At 41.5% G+C, this 16,444-nt stretch overlaps 1 protein-coding gene across 2 annotated transcripts in view; it reads right to left on the bottom strand.

The window, feature by feature from the left end:
- Positions 1–15,367: 15,367 nt before the first annotated feature.
- Positions 15,368–16,444, bottom strand: part of LOC135171663 (uncharacterized) — a 168,318-nt gene continuing 167,241 nt past the window's right edge. The window contains exons 2-3 of one of the 2 annotated variants that reach the window (XM_064138286.1): positions 15,787–15,954; positions 15,368–15,604 (exon numbers count right to left, since the gene is read on the bottom strand). In XM_064138286.1, the coding sequence (XP_063994356.1) occupies positions 15,386–15,604; positions 15,787–15,954 (387 nt within the window). In that variant the 3' untranslated portion in view covers positions 15,368–15,385. Of the gene's footprint in view, positions 15,605–15,786; positions 16,176–16,444 lie in introns of those variants that run through there. The other variant, XM_064138287.1, reaches the window with a different exon arrangement.

The following is a 16,444-nucleotide window of genomic DNA, read 5'->3' as shown; positions in this document are numbered from 1 at the left end:
ACGCGAAAAACGTAAAAATCGACTTTAGAAAATTCCCGGACCCCTACAAAAATCGGAAATCGTCTCACGAATCCAATGGCGCCAGCCAAATTGTCCTAGCTATGATATTTCCAAAGATATGGGGGAAAAACGGTGTGATGCCAAATCCGGGCCCGTTTTGCTCTAGGAGGCCCAGGAGCCGAGAAAAACGCGAAAAAAGAAAAAATCGACTTTAGAAAATTCCCGGAATCCTAGAAAAATCGGAAATCGTCTCACGAATCCAATGGCGCTAGCCAAAGTGTTCTAGCTATGATATTTAAACAGATATGGGCGAAGAACTGTGTGATCCCAAATCCGGGCCCGTTTTGCTTTAGGAGGCCCAGGAGCCGAGAAAAACGCGAAAAACGAAAAAATCGGCTTTAGAACATTCCGGGACCCCTAGAAAAATGGGAAATCGTCTCACGAATCCAATGGCGCCAGCCAGATTGTCGTAGCAATGATATTTCTAAAGATATGGGCGAAAAACGGTGTGATCCCCAATCCGGGCCGGTTATGCCCTAGGAGGCCCAGGAGCCGAGAAAAACGCGAAAAACGAAAAAATCTACTTTAGAAAATTCCTGGACCCCTGGAAAAATCGGAAATTGTCTCACGAATCCAATGGCGCCAGCCAAATTGTCCTAGCTATGCTATTTCCAAAGATATGGGCGAAAAACGGTGTGATCCCAAATCCGGGCCCGTTTTGCTCTAGGAGGCCCAGGCGCCGAGAAAATCGCGAAAAACGAAAAAATCGACTTTAGAAAATTCCCGGACCCCTAGAAAAATCGGAAATCGTCTCACGAATGCAATGGCGCCAGCCAGATTGTCGTAGCTATGATATTTCCAAAGATATGGGCAAAAGACTGTGTGATCCCAAATCCAGGCCCGTTTTGCTCTAGGAGGCCCAGGAGCCGAGAAAAACGCGAAAAACGAAAAAATCGACTTTAGAAAATTCCCGGACCCCTAGAAAAATCGGAAATCGTCTCACGAATCCAATGGCGCCAGCCAAATTGTCCTAGGTATGATATTTCCAGGGATATGGAAGAAAACATGTGATCCCAAACCCAGGCCCTTTTTTCTCTAGGAGGCCCAGGAGCCGAGAAAATCGCGAAAAACGAAAAAATCGACTTTAGAAAATTCCCGGCCCCCTACAAAAATCGGAAATCGTCTCACGAATCCAATGGCGCCAGCCAAATTGTCCTAGCTATGATATTTCCAAAGATATGGGCGAAAAACGGTGTGATCCCAAATCCGGGGCCGTTTTGCTCTAGGAGGCCCAGGAGCCGAGAAAAACGCGAAAAACGAAAAAATCGACCTTAGAAAATTCCCGGACCCCTATAAAAATCGGAACTCGTCTCAAGAATCCAATGGCGCCAGCCAAATTGTCCTAGCTATGATATTTCCAAAGATATGGGCGAAAAACGGTGTGATCCCAAATCCGGGCCCGTTTTGCTCTAGGAGACCCAGGAGCCGAGGAAATCGCGAAAAACGAAAAAAATCAATTTTAAAATATTCCCGGACCCCTAGAAAAATCGGAAATCGTCTCACGAATCCAATAGCGCCAGCCAAATTGCCCTAGGTATGACATTTCCAGGGATATGGAAGAAAACATGTGATCCCAAACCCAGGCCCTTTTTTCTCTAGGAGGCCCAGGAGCCGAGAAAATCGCGAAAAACGAAAAAATCGACTTTAGAACATTCCCGGACCCCTAGAGAAATCGGAAATCGTCTCACGAATCCAATGGCGCCAGCCAGATTGTCGTAGCAATGATATTTCCAAAGATATGGGCGAAAAACGGTGTGATCCCAAATCCGGGCCGGTTATGCCCTAGGAGGCCCAGGAGCCGAGAAAAACGCGAAAAACGAAAAAATCTACTTTAGAAAATTCCCGGACCCCTAGAAAAATCGGAAATCGTCTCACGAATCCAATGGCGCCAGCCAAATTGTCCTAGGTATGATATTTCCAGGGATATGGAAGAAAACATGTGATCCCAAACCCAGGCCCTTTTTTCTCTAGGAGGCCCAGGAGCCGAGAAAATCGCGAAAAACGAAAAAATCGACTTTAGAAAATTCCCGGCCCCCTACAAAAATCGGAAATCGTCTCACGAATCCAATGGCGCCAGCCAAATTGTCCTAGCTATGATATTTCCAAAGATATGGGCGAAAAACGGTGTGATCCCAAATCCGGGGCCGTTTTGCTCTAGGAGGCCCAGGAGCCGAGAAAAACGCGAAAAACGAAAAAATCGACCTTAGAAAATTCCCGGACCCCTAGAAAAATCGGAAATCGACTCACGAGGCCAATGGCGCCGGCGAAATTCCCCTAGCTAAGATATTTCCAAAGATATGGAGGAAAAACGGTCAGATCCCATATCCAGGCCCTTTTTACTCTAGGAGTCATAGGAGCCGAGAAAACCGCGAAAAACGAAAAAAATCAATTTTAAAATATTCCCGGACCCCTAGAAAAATCGGAAATCGTCTCACGAATCCAATAGCGCCAGCCAAATTGCCCTAGGTATGACATTTCCAGGGATATGGAAGAAAACATGTGATCCCAAACCCAGGCCCTTTTTTCTCTAGGATGCCCAGGAGCCGAGAAAATCGCGAAAAACGAAAAAATCGACTTTAGAACATTCCCGGACCCCTAGAAAAATCGGAAATCGTCTCACGAATCCAATGGCGCCAGCCAGATTGTCGTAGCAATGATATTTCCAAAGATATGGGCGAAAAACGGTGTGATCCCAAATCCGGGCCGGTTATGCCCTAGGAGGCCCAGGAGCCGAGAAAAACGCGAAAAACGAAAAAATCTACTTTAGAAAATTCCTGGACCCCTGGAAAAATCGGAAATCGTCTCACGAATCCAATGGCGCCAGCCAAATTGTCCTAAGTAGTAAGTGGGCACGATTGGCGAATTTTCTTCCAGGAATCGCCCCCCTTCCCCCCTTTTTCCAGACGTGTCCGAACACGTTTTCTCCATTGTCCTTTGAGGAGGACGTCGCCGCTCTAGGGCCCCCTGGGGTGAGGGTCCCCAAAAGAATGTCTTTGTTCGACAGGAAGTGGGTGGTGGGTGGGTGGCAAGGGCCACGCGCTTCAAAAGGGTTGGGAGGGGGGGGTGGTAACGGTCACGTGATCCAAACGGGAGGGTGGGTGGAAAATGGGTGGTAAGGGTCACGTGATCCAAACGGGAGAGTGGGTGGGAAATGGGTGGTAAGGGTCACGTGATTCAAAAGGGCGGGAGTGGGGGGAAAGTGGATGGCGTGGGAAATGTGGGTATATATGGGGAAAATGAAATAAATATGGAATACATAATTTATTGAGTATATAAATCATTTATTCAGAAATTATACTTTTATGAGGGGTGGTACATAATATTAGGGATTTAAAAAATAGTAGTAATCAAAATTATTGATATTATTATTATTATTAAATTAATGCAAATGGAATATATTTTTTAAAGACCGCTGGTTACAATGCAAACTACCTTTACCAGACAAGTTCTGAAAAGGCTTACTTAAATTCCTACGATTACAATTGCGTTTTTGAATAATTTTGTTGAACATTTTCATAACAATGCGATCGTTACGTTTTGTGTCTGAAGTAAATAGTTTATGAAAGGACTGTAAAGACCGATCATTGAACAACCAGTGAAGCACAACAATGCAGTACTGCCCACAAACATCAGACGATATATCTTGGAGTCTCTTCTGGCTCCATTCATAAACATTGCAATTTCGCTTAAGGTGCTGAGAGATTCTTGTATCGAAGGGTGGCATTCCGAAGCTGTCGAAATAGATTCCTCGCCTATTTGAACCGAGGTAAACGGCAACCCAGTGACTTCCTGCCTGATTGTGGTTGTCGGTGTTGATGATGATAGCACAGGGCCGGGGCCATGTCCAGGGGACACGGTCGGCAGGGTAGACACCTCCAATGCATGCATCTGTATGCGGTAATATCTCTAGGAGCTCAAGGGTATTCATAGAACATCGGTAATCCGGGAAATGAGCGTTGGTCTCGTTCAGCAGGTTGAATGCAACTAATGCAATCTTATGCTGCGCTTCCATTAAGTAGTCCTCCATTTTCATCCACTGTAGTCGACAATAACCTGCCTTGTGGAATCAATTTCTAGCAAATTGTCATATTCGGCGTACAACAGACAATTTACATTCTGCTCTGTTGCTCTATTGAAGCGAACTTCAATGCGAATACTTCCACTTTTCACCAGATTCCAATGGCCAGCGGAACTTGCAGATAAATCAGGAGTCAGATCGAACGCGAACAAGCAAAATCCATCGGAATAGGCCGGACGAGAGATGCTATTTCCATGGTCGCTGAAATGTGTTCCAGTACCAGCAAATAGGGTGTTGAATGCCTCCACATCTAGGCAGACACCAGAGGTGAAACTTGGCTGCAGAGGTTTTGTAGGTACTTGGCGTCCATCGACATTCAGGCATAAAAAGTTTATCCCAAAATTTTGAAAGTTGAAGGGATTCTTCTTTCTCGATCCGTTGAAACTGACATTGTCAACAAATCCCAGTATGATTCTTTTAGGTAGTTGACCCAAAATGGCATTGTCTATTGTCTCCCCCATAATCCCCCGATGGAGAACAAAAGATTTGACCTCCACCCGTGTCAAAGGATATTTCGCAGTTGTCTTTGCAAGCGTTTTAGCGTGAGCTATCAAAATTCCAGGGCTGAGTTTCACACGGCGAACTATCAAGGAGGCTTCTTCTATATGCACCTTATAATGCAGGGGAGTGGAGTCCATAAGGCAAAAGTCGTCCTTTGCACGGATAAGACGAACGCGTAGCTCTACGCCATTCATCAAAAACTTGTCTTGATTGAACACGTCACAATGTAAATGTCCCAGTAGATCAAATGCTTTTCCACCTTTAGTAATTGCCTGACGTACGGCTAGTCCATCGTTGTTTCTTGCATCACCCGCCGCTACAGCAATAGAATCCATTGCACCATAGCTATCCGTAGCCCAAAGAGACATTCCAAGATGTGAGGACTTTACATCGGTTCCATAGTTTAGCAATGTTTCAATGTATGCTCTATAAGCGTACAGGTTATTTGGAGGCGTAACAACTTTTTGGTTGAAATATACATCCACTTGGTTAAACATTGAATGTAAAAAGTTATTCACAGGCCCAACAGAGTCGTCTATACCAGCAGAGCCATCGGGTATCAGGATTCTGGCGCGAACTTTGATCATGGTATGTGCCAAATCAATATATTCTTCTCCATGGCCTGGTACGATGAATTCAATTGGGGCATCGTTCGACAGCGTAGATACAGGATTATAATAAACAAATTGAGAATTTTCAATACTTGTTTGGGTAGGTGGTATGGTAAATAGGTCCAGCTCCGACTTCACACACTCAGAAGAGTGCGAATGTAGAAACGACATGATGATTAGTTGAAAATATCGTACAAATCACGAGTCTTCCACTTTGATTTATGTCTCGGTACTTTTTTCACTTTCTTGCTTCTTTTGTTTGCAACGGGTCTTTTCTTTTTATTCTTCCGAGTTTTGGATGTCTTGGCAGATCCACGGCCAGTGAGCTTATGAGAGGCGAGGCGTTTACGCTTCCTCTTATATCCTGAGCCACGCATCATGGTCCCAATTTTGTCCTGGGCCCTCCTTTTCAATTTCAGCCCAGACTCGGCTAATCGGTTTTCCAGCGCCACCTTTAAGGGCTTGCCATTTGTCACTACATCCCCAACAACGTTAATACCCGCATTGAGAGCTTCTTTACCGACAGCTCGGGCTGCGCTTCCCAGATAGGGCAGAATGCGTCGAAACAGACCTCCAAGGAAAGCACCAATTCCATGACCTCGTTGATAAGGACTTCCAACGAATATCCTTCCAAAATCATTATATCGGTCCACTGTTCCTCCACCAGCTTGGTTTGCGTAATATGCAATGTACGGGCTCATTTTTTAGTCAATCAATCCTCTTGAAATGAAGTGTCACGTTCAAAGGACCATACTCGAATGGAATCATATCACCCTGATTGCATCTTATATCTATTTCAATTGTGCGAAATGAATACCTCATCAACGGAATATAATGAGGAGTGGAAAACGTAGTACAGTGCATGGCCCCATAGGTATACGTAGAAGCGCTGAATGGTACCACTCGTAACAGAGATGACTGCACGTCACCTGTTACGGAGGGTACACAAAGATCGCTGTAGATGAACAAATTCGCAGGTAAACCTCTGGCCAAACTTGCTGGTGAAGATCCTTGACAATACGGCCTGGCGTTTGTGAGGCTGTGTATACCTCTCTCAAATCCCAACATATCGGATACTTTATCGGAAAAGTCTATTGCATGAACTGTGCTAGTGCAGTTCCTGGAGTTGCAGTGTTTTACAATTTTCACAAAACCTTGTTGCGCTAAATATTCAAATCGGATATGAGTACTCAAAGACGGAAAAGTATTCATGAACCCCACTAAATCTGTTATATCTTTGAAAACTGCAGTAGGTAGAAAAAATGTTTGTAGTGCGTTTACCTTACTCTTATTGGGGATTGGATTACTAACTAAATTGATTGGAGAATCTTTTCCATTACGTATATGTAAAAAATTGCAAGGAAACTGTATTTCACTCAGACCCACTACCCATTCTCCTTCCAGTTCAACTTGTTTTGGAAGCAAGGTCGTGAATTTCGATGCTGTATTATCAGGATGATAGCTCATGCTGCTGTTGCTGGGGAGCACCATATAAAATTCGTTTCTCTTCATTTTTTCCCAATTGCATGCAGTTCTGCAGCAGGTATCCAAGAATCAAACTTATCAGGATATCCTTCCCAATGAACAAGAACCTGCTTATTTTTTCCTTTTCCCTTGGAGCGTATGACACGTTCCACTATGAACTCGTCCTTGTCCGTTGGTTTATTGACAAGCACCAATTCTGGTTCGTAGAAAAATCCCTCAATTGGTTCGTCAGCAAAATCCATCAACTCGTATATCGGCAATGATTGTTTGAAAACGGCTTTCGTTATTTTGAATATTTCTTTACTCCAATTAGTTTCATATCCTTTCTCAAAGATGCCTTTCGTTCGACTGATGCGTACATAGTCACCAACTTTATATTTAAAGGATTCTTTACGTGGTTTCTTCGTCTTGAATCGACTTTGTATATTACGCCATACGTATGGTGCATTATCCATAGTCACAGCCGCAGGCGCCATCTTTATTGAAGAATGTCGCGAGTTGTTATAAGACTCGACAATTTGTTTCAAAACATCTGTATACTTATATGTTCCACTATGTGTAAAGTAACGCCACATACGTTCCTTCAATGTCCGATTGAAGCGCTCCACAACTGCAGCTTTTATGTCGGGATTACGTGCAACACGAAATTTTATTTTCTTATCAGAAAAAAACTTTTGGACACTGTTGGCCATAAATTCTTTTCCCTTGTCCGTTTGTATCGAAACAGGAATGCGCCCTCCATTTGTATCCATTATACGTTTGAAAGCTTCAAGAACCTGTGATGCTGATTTGTCTTTCAATGGCTCTACCCAGGCAAATTTACTCAAGACATCAATAACTACAAGTAAATATGAAACCCCATCATTATATGTTTTTAATGATCTCAATTCAACTAAGTCAGCCTCCCACACATCATCAATGTTGGTTACTGTATAATGAAGACGCGGAAATTTACGCTTAATGGGTCTATGAAGGGTATAAGTGTTCTGAGCATTAAGCCAATTTTTTATTTCACTTTCAGGTATTTCTTTCTTATATTTTGACAAAATATTTCGAGCCCCTGTGTATGCCTCAGGCTCTGGAAGGTCAAAATATGTCCTCGAGAGTTTTTCATTGTTCAAAACGGAAGCCATGATGTAACTTTGTCGGTTTTCGCAGTGTAGGGAGAACTAAGCCGGGGTTTTTTCGAGTTTTTACGGGGGCGATGAACAGGAGGAGTGCGTGATCTATAGCTTTTCCTTCTTCTATCTTCGTCTACGGAACTCTCGTCCTCTGAAATTTCAGGTTCTCTTCGATTCCTAATGTCTGGCAATGCTGGTGGAGGCTGATGAAACTTGGGATTACCCAGAAACTCCCGAGGGGTGTTCAGGCTTTGGAGATAAACGGCAAAATGCTCCCATCCTTTAGCTGAATATGTTTTCCGTGCTCTGACAACATCTTGTATGAGATCCACAATATTGACACCAGGAAATGTCTGTCCATCCAAAGTCACTTGTCCTTTTGAATTCCATTTGAGTCTGTTAGCAGTATCAATGGCGTCAATGTATTCTAGTATACCAGCGGCTTTTCGCTGATATACTTTAGGTACAGTAGCAACAATAGCTTTTGGGTCGTATCGTTCAGCGGTTTCAGTTTCGACGTGGGCCTCCGTTTCTAACACCGGCGTTTTAGTTTGTTCTGTATAAAACAAATATCGCCTCAGAACGTCGTTATACAACTTCCATTTTTCATGGTCATCTCTAGGGCTTTTCGAATTTAAAATTTCCAATAGCTGGGTATCTAATCTGCTTGTAACAGTGCCTGGAGTTTGCGCTGATGGCTGAATTTCTTTAGCCAATTCCGTTAAAACATGGTGAGCATCAACATGTGAAGAATTTTTTTTTTTTAGACGCTCCACACTCTCCTCTGGTACAAGAATCATTTTACGTGCATGTTCCATCCTTATACAATGGCTGAGATAAGTGCGCTTATCAGAGGACCCAGTAGCATCGGCAAAATTGAACCACCTTTCTGATTAATGATTTTTTTCTTGCTGCTTAAACTTTGTTTTTTATCGGCAAGTTTTCTCAATAGTTTTTTATGTTTGCACAGTTTTGATTTCTCACAATTTTTCAAAGGAATATTTCCGTGTAACAAATTTAAAGCACACTCGCAAATGCAGCGAATTAAATCTTTATTAGCGTGTTGTATTATTACCCGGCGTAGCCTGGGTGGTGCGTAGATGAGAGCGTGTAATAAGGCTGTATTTTTTTCTCCCAGCGACTTGCGAACAGAGCCGCTTTCAGAACGACTTCTCGTTGCCATCACACATGAACGACTGGTACACTCCGTGATGCCCCTCCTCCTTTTATGTTGCGATCCTTGCGCGGAATATAAACATAATGATGGGGATCACTGGGGAATACATTGGTTCGAAACCTACAGTTTTCAGGAGTCGATTGTTTCAAATCTAACAACAAATAGCCATGAGCTGCCGACGTTGCATCAAAATAGGCTTCTTGCAGAAATTTTGGATCTTCTGGATATATTTGACGAGCCAAATGGGCAATTTGTGCACGATCTCTGGGATTTTTAAATACGACGATGTAATTTGTATTCAATGAAATGTCTCTCTGTCCTTTTCCTTGGTGGAATAAATTTTGAGATAGAAACATTACACTGAGATTTTTATGATGGCTTCCTTTTGTAAATAAATCAACTATTGCACCATTCGAAGATTCCCGCATCAAATCGTCCACGACAACCAATTTTGGCTTATTATCATCAAAATCTCCAGATCTTGGTAGGCCTTCACGAAATTCGACAAAATTATTATCATAATCCGAATATCCATTCTGCCACTCAGCGTAATAAAAGATCACTTTTTCAATTTGTGTATCGCACATTTGCTTAATTTCCTTCAAAAACCTTTTAACAAAAAATGTTTTTCCACAACCCGTGGGACCACAAATCATTGCAGTAAAGGGATGTTTCCACCTCGTGTCCATATTGCCTTCTGATTAATCATGCCTAAAATCTCATCATTTTATACAATTTTACGATATCCGAAAATATGGATTTGAAAATGCTAGAGAGGGGCGTAACGTAATGCACCTGTATTGGGGTCAAGTGGCCTTGCCTATGACTAGGACAAGGACAATGCGCGTAGGCGGGGGCAGGTAAAAAAGGCGAAGAAGTGCAGTAGCCCCCCTGTGGCGCCAACAGTAAAACCCCTGACTTTTCCCAATATAGCCCGAATTTTCTCGCACTAACTGCAGTCGTCCAAGGGACATTCACAATGTCGGACCCAAACGATTTAGCGGGGCCCAGTGACCCGTCCGAAGAAAATACTACACCTCCACAGGGAGATTTTGATTGGATAAATAATTTTGATCTTGAGTTATTCGGTGATTTTGCCATTGAAAATAATTTTGATGGAGATTTATTCGAAAATTTTAATTCTGCGCTCTTTGATATTCAATGTGGTGGTGGTGAAAATGTTGTGAGTGACCCTAAGGTTTTGGAAGCTGTTGAAGAGTTTAATCTAGATTTACTAGATCAGCAGAATGGTAAGTATCTAGCTTCATACCTTTTTATAATACCGAGAAAAAATTTTAGGCATATTTTTTTATTGAAAAATACTAAACCCAATTTCAGATCAACAAAATGGCCGCGAAGAAGAGATTGAAAATCGATTGCCGGCCTTAAGGACAATACGACGATCCCGCCAGAGACTTCCACGTTTCAAACTCGACACACATGTGATGGAGTTTGCAATCAACCCTTTACCTGAAAGTCGTGACCCTGCCGACTGGGTTGAAGAAGCTTTTCGTGATGTCTATAATAAAATTATTGAGGCTGGAGGGCGTGGTATGAATCGAATGTGCCTTACATTCAATTTTGCAAATATGCAAAGAGACAATGCCTGGATAAGTCCACGTGCGATCAAAGGATATGAGTTTCAAGATCTATGGAATCTTGTTAGCTCTATCACGCAGAGCGCAAACGGTTTCGGATGTGCCGATAAGTTTTGGATCAAACTTCACGTGGCTGAAGCCCCGGTAGGTCAAGGTTTCCTTGAAAACGGCATGAAAAGAGGGTTTAGTAGAAAATGTATCCTTCAGATTTCGAATGAAGATGGCTTGTGTCTAGCCCGATCACTTGTTGTGGCCAAAGCACATGCAGAAAAATTAAAAACCAGAGCTGATAAGGGCAAGATCCACGAGGTATGGCAGGCAATCCGGCAATGCAAGGGAAAAATGCAACGTAAGGAGGCCGAAAGACTAACTCGAAGGGCAGGAGTCATTGCTCCTGACGAAGGCTGTGGTCTACAGGAAGTTGCTCAATATCAGCGATACTTGGCTGAAGAAGGATGCCTTATCAAGGTCTATTCCCTCATGAGAAACGGAAAAGATCACCCTGTGCTCTACGATGGTACACCTGAATTGATTAGCAGAAAGATGGCCGTCCGATATACCTTACCGATTGTGTATTATCCTGAAGAGAACCACTATGAGCCAATCCAAAATTTACCTTCATTCTTTGGCGTGAAGTATTATTGCGAGCATTGTAACAAACCTTACACTACGCAAGGACATGTTTGTGATAGGACTTGTGATAGGTGTTTGAAGAATCCTCCGTGTGACTCTACGATTGTTGATAAAATAGTGTGTGACGATTGTAATCGAGAGTTTCACGGGCAATTGTGCTTCGATCAACATAAGAAACCAGGATCTTTCAGCGGAAATAACCCTACCGTCTGTGACTATATAAAATTGTGTGGCCAATGTAATACGAAAATTGATCATCGCAAAATTCAGAATCATGTGTGCCATAAATATTATTGCAACGTATGTCAAAAGGACGAAGATATTTCTCATCTCTGCTATATGCCCACCTTAAAAAGTAAGAAAAAATTGACTTTGAAACGCGTGGCGTTTGTTTTCTACGACTTTGAAACCAGACAGGATGAGCTTCTGCAAGGAACTACAGATGTCAACGTACACATTCCTAATCTTTGCGTTGCCCAAACTGTGTGTGATCGTTGTGCAGATATGACCGACGATGACATTGTGAACGCCAACGATAATCACGGAAATCCGTGTGGCGTGTGTAAACATCGGGAAAATGTTTTCGATGGTGAGGATCCTGTGCGAGGATTTGTTGATTACATCACGTCGATGGGTAAGACGTATAAAAAAGTAGTTTGTATTGCACATAACGTGAAAGGCTATGATTCACAATTCGTTTTGAGAGACGTCATGAAACGCATTAACAGTCAAATTAAAGCGATAATTAACGGAACAAACATTATCTTGATGGATTTTGGGGATAATAAATTTATAGACAGTTTAAATTATTTTCACATGGCTCTTGCAAGTTTACCGAAAGCTTTTGGATTGGGGAATATAGCGAAAGGCTATTTTCCACATTTTTTTCAATACAAGAGACAATCAAAACTACGTAGGGCCTATACCTGATAGAAAATATTATGGTGCTGACACTATGGGAGTACAAGATCGTGAAAAATTCTTATCCTGGTATAATGATCGTGTCGAAGAAGATTATGAATTTGATTTTCGTAAAGAAATTCTTCATTATTGCAGACTTGATGTTACAATTTTGAGACGAGCCTGTGTTGAATTTCGAAAACGGATTATGAATGCTGGAAATGTCTGTCCTTTTACAGAATGTGTAACGATTGCTTCTACATGCATGCGTATTTTTCAAACAAATTTCTTAAAAGACAAGCAGATAGGCATTATACCTCAGGGAGGATATCGGTTAGGGAAAACGCAGTCGAAAATCGCAATTGAATGGCTCTTGTGGCGCGAACATTGCGAGAATCATCGAATAATACATGCCGGACGAACTCGTGAACACAGAACAACTTCAGGCCTGCGTCTAGATGGTTTTTGGGAGGATACCGCGAATAATAATAAGAAATATGCATATCAGTTCCACGGGTGTTATTGGCACGGATGCCCACGGTGTTTCAAATTCAATAGAGATAAAGAGTTGAGTCACAAGGATACACTAGAGAGTCGATATGAGAGAACAGGGGCGATTACACGGGAATTGCGACACTCGGGTTATGAAGTCGTTGAAATGTGGGAATGCGATTTTATTCGTCAAAAAAAGACAGATCATGTGTTGGCGAATTTTGTAGAAAACGTTGATCAGCAAATGTTTATAGCGCTGGATCCGCGCGATGCATTTTTCGGGGGACGAACAGGAAATACCGTAACACATTATGACGTAAAAGATAATGAGAAAATTCGCTATGTTGATGTTTGTTCGTTATACCCATACGTTTTAAAGACAGGGGTTTTCCCGATTGGACATCCCACTGTCCATGTGGGGCGTGATTGTCAGCTTAAATGCCCTAATAATAATATTTCGCGGATAGAAGGTCTCGTGAAATGTCGCGTTTTACCCCCTCGTCAATTATTTCACCCTGTTTTACCAGTAAAAGCCCATGGAAAGTTACTGTTCCCTCTCTGTCGATCATGCTGCGATGATCTTGTACAAGACAATTGCCCTCATGATGATCCCGCTGATCGCGAATTTTTGGGAACTTGGGTCGCTCCAGAACTTCGTAAAGCCGTAGAAATGGGGTACAAAATATTAGAAATCAGTGAGCTTTGGGAGTATAAGAGTACTACGCGTTATAATCCTGTGACGCGAACAGGTGGATTATTTGCCGAATACATTAACACTTTTTTGAAAATACAACAAGAGGCTTCAGATTGGCCTGCTGAGTGTGTAGATGATGAATCAAAGAATAGATATATTGCTGAATATGAGGCGCGAGAAGGTATAAAACTTGACAAAGATAAAATTCAAAAGAATGCCGGATTAAGAGCCGTAGCAAAACTTTGTTTAAGCTGTCTCTGGGGTAAATTTGGGGAGAGGGAGAACTTGACAAAAAAAGCTATTATTCGAACACATGAGGAATTTGCAAATATAATGTTTAATCCTGAAATTGAAGTAACAGGACTTGTTCCTGTCGATAACGACACTCTCTTCATGTCCTGGAAACATTTAAACGAAGCCGCGGAAATGTCCACTAAGGCTAATGTCGTTATTGCGGCTTATACAACCGCTCACGCGCGTCTAAAGTTATATTCTTATCTAGAAAAACAACAAGAACGTGTTTTATATTATGATACAGATTCGGTCATTTACGTTAGCGATGGATCAGATGAATTACCGCTAGGGAATTTTCTAGGGGATTTGACCGACGAAGTAGAGGGCTACGGAGAAGGTAGTTTCATTACTTCTTTTGTCTCTGGGGGACCTAAATTTTACACTTATCGCGTAAAAAAACCGGACGGCAGTATCGCGGAAGTTAGTAAAATAAAAGGGGTTGGACTGAATTATGAATCGCGTAAACAAATTCATTACGACTCGATTCGCGCGCTCGTTGTCGATAAAGCAGATCCCTACCAGATCGACTATCATGATATTCGCCGGACAGTGTATCATGACGTCATCACGAAACCTGAGAGTAAGATCGTACGTGCGACAGGCCCAAAACGGCGGCTTGATGGTTTCGCGACACTGCCCTATGGTTTCAAAAAACCGCGACTGAACCGCTGATAGTTGGCGCGCACTGTTTTTTTAAAAATTAAGTATTTTATGCATTTAGATTGATTGTAGTAGTTTTGTATAATATTGTTATGCACGAAAAACGTTTGTAGGTCTTCATTATTTAATAATTAATTAAACAATTTAATGAGTAGGGGCTATTCCTCCACTCGCTTAATATTTATTTGTAGACTCGAATAGTTATTATTAATGGATAGGGAATCGTTTGTTGATGATAAATAACCAAATTCCATATTTTTAAGTTAATTTGTTCACTAGATATTCATTATTTAAAAAATGGGGCCTACAGTGTTTACATTTGCGCAGAGCCTCCTGGTGTCAGGAGGCGGCCCTACGGTTTTACCGACACTGTGGAATTCTGGGAATGTACGTTTCTGGGAGGGGTTACCGACTGTCAGGGGGGCGCCACCGTCAACTTTGACGGGGCGGGTTTTCAGCCGTTCGTATTTCGAATTGAAATACGAAGTTTCAAAAAATCCGCGGCCCGCGAAAATGAAAATTAGCTGTAAGAAAAATGTAATTCATGGAAAAAAATAAACAAATATATAAATAAAAATGAAAAAATGCTCCCTTCAAATTTTCCCCCCACCCAATTCCTATTTAATTATAATTTAAAAATACAAGAAGTAGACATTTAAAAAAAAGGACCGCAAATATTTATTTTTAGAAAAAAAATTTTTTTCTTATTAAATAACTTAAAACTAAATACAATTTTTTAAAAATAATAATCTTAAATCTAAAATATTTTTTAATATTTAAACTTAAAACTAAGGGAAATAAATTGAGGGAAATAAATAAAAAAAATAGAAAAAAGAAAATATTTATTTAAAAAAAAAATTTTATTTAAAAAAAAACTTAAAACTAAAATACAAATTTTTTTTTTTGTTTTGTTTTCTAATTTAATACTAAGGGAAATAAATAAATGAATAAACAAGAAAATATTGATGTAAAAAAAAATTTAATTTTATTCAAAAAAAATCTTAGAACTAAAATACAATTAAAAAAAAAATTTTTTTTTTTCAAATTTATTATTAGGGCGGGGGGCGGAGGGGGGGGGATCTCAGTCCCACTGCTCCAGGGACCAGTCCTCCTCCGTCAGGTCAGGCTGGGTGGACTCCTCCCCGAAGAGGATCCTGAGGGCCCAGGCATCCTCGACATCGTAGAGGGCGAGCACCTGCTCGCCCTCGGCCTCGAACTGGCGCGACTCGCGCCTCACAGCGCGGACCCACCGCGCTCTCGGGGTGTCCGGTCCAACACCTCCCTCCCAACGGGCTCCGGCCTGAAACAAAAGGAAAATAAAAATACATTAATATGCAATAATTATAGGAAAATAAGGAGAGGAAGGGGTGTATTTTAGGAGAGGACTGATGGGAATGGCAGGAAGGGGTTAAAGGGAATAAAGGGGGTTGAAAAGAGAGAGGGAGAGAGAGAGAGAGAGCGAGACAGAGAGACAAAACTCACCATGAAGGCCTCGTCCTCGGCATCCGCCAACCATTTGGCGGCCCGGTTATGGAGATCCTGGATGGCGAAAATGTTCTCGCCATCCAGGATTTCACCCTCCGCATCCTCCCACCGCAGCCACTCCTTGGCCTCCCGCAGGTAGGCCCGCTCCCTCCTGGTGGCCTGCATCTGTAAAATAAAAAAAAACAATGAATTAAAAATTAGAAACAAAAACAACAAAATTAATTTAAAAACTAAAACTAAAAAGAACAAAATGAATTTAAAAACTAAAACAAACGCAAAACAAAAATCAAAAAACTAATACAAAAACACGAAAACGAAAAAACATCAAAAAACTAAAACAAGCAAAATTAATTTGAAAACTAAAAACTAAAACAAACGAAAATCAAAAAAACTAAAACAAACGAAAAAATCAAAACTATAACACCAAAAATTTAAATAAAAAAAAACACGGATTTGAAATTTTAAAACGCGAAACGTATACCCACGACGGGTCGACATTTAAACAATATAAAAATACGCGATACAAAAAACATCAAGAATACGTGACCGTGAAATCCCAAATCCCCAAAATCAAGCCGCGGACGCAAAAACACAAAAAATTGAAAACCGCGAAACACATATCAAAACCGCGAAACACCACGAAAAACATGCAAAA

Source organism: Diachasmimorpha longicaudata, unplaced genomic scaffold, assembly GCF_034640455.1.
Source record: "Diachasmimorpha longicaudata isolate KC_UGA_2023 unplaced genomic scaffold, iyDiaLong2 ctg00000071.1, whole genome shotgun sequence".
Lineage (NCBI taxonomy): Eukaryota > Metazoa > Arthropoda > Insecta > Hymenoptera > Braconidae > Diachasmimorpha > Diachasmimorpha longicaudata.
This window is presented reverse-complemented; position numbering and strand designations above follow the sequence as displayed.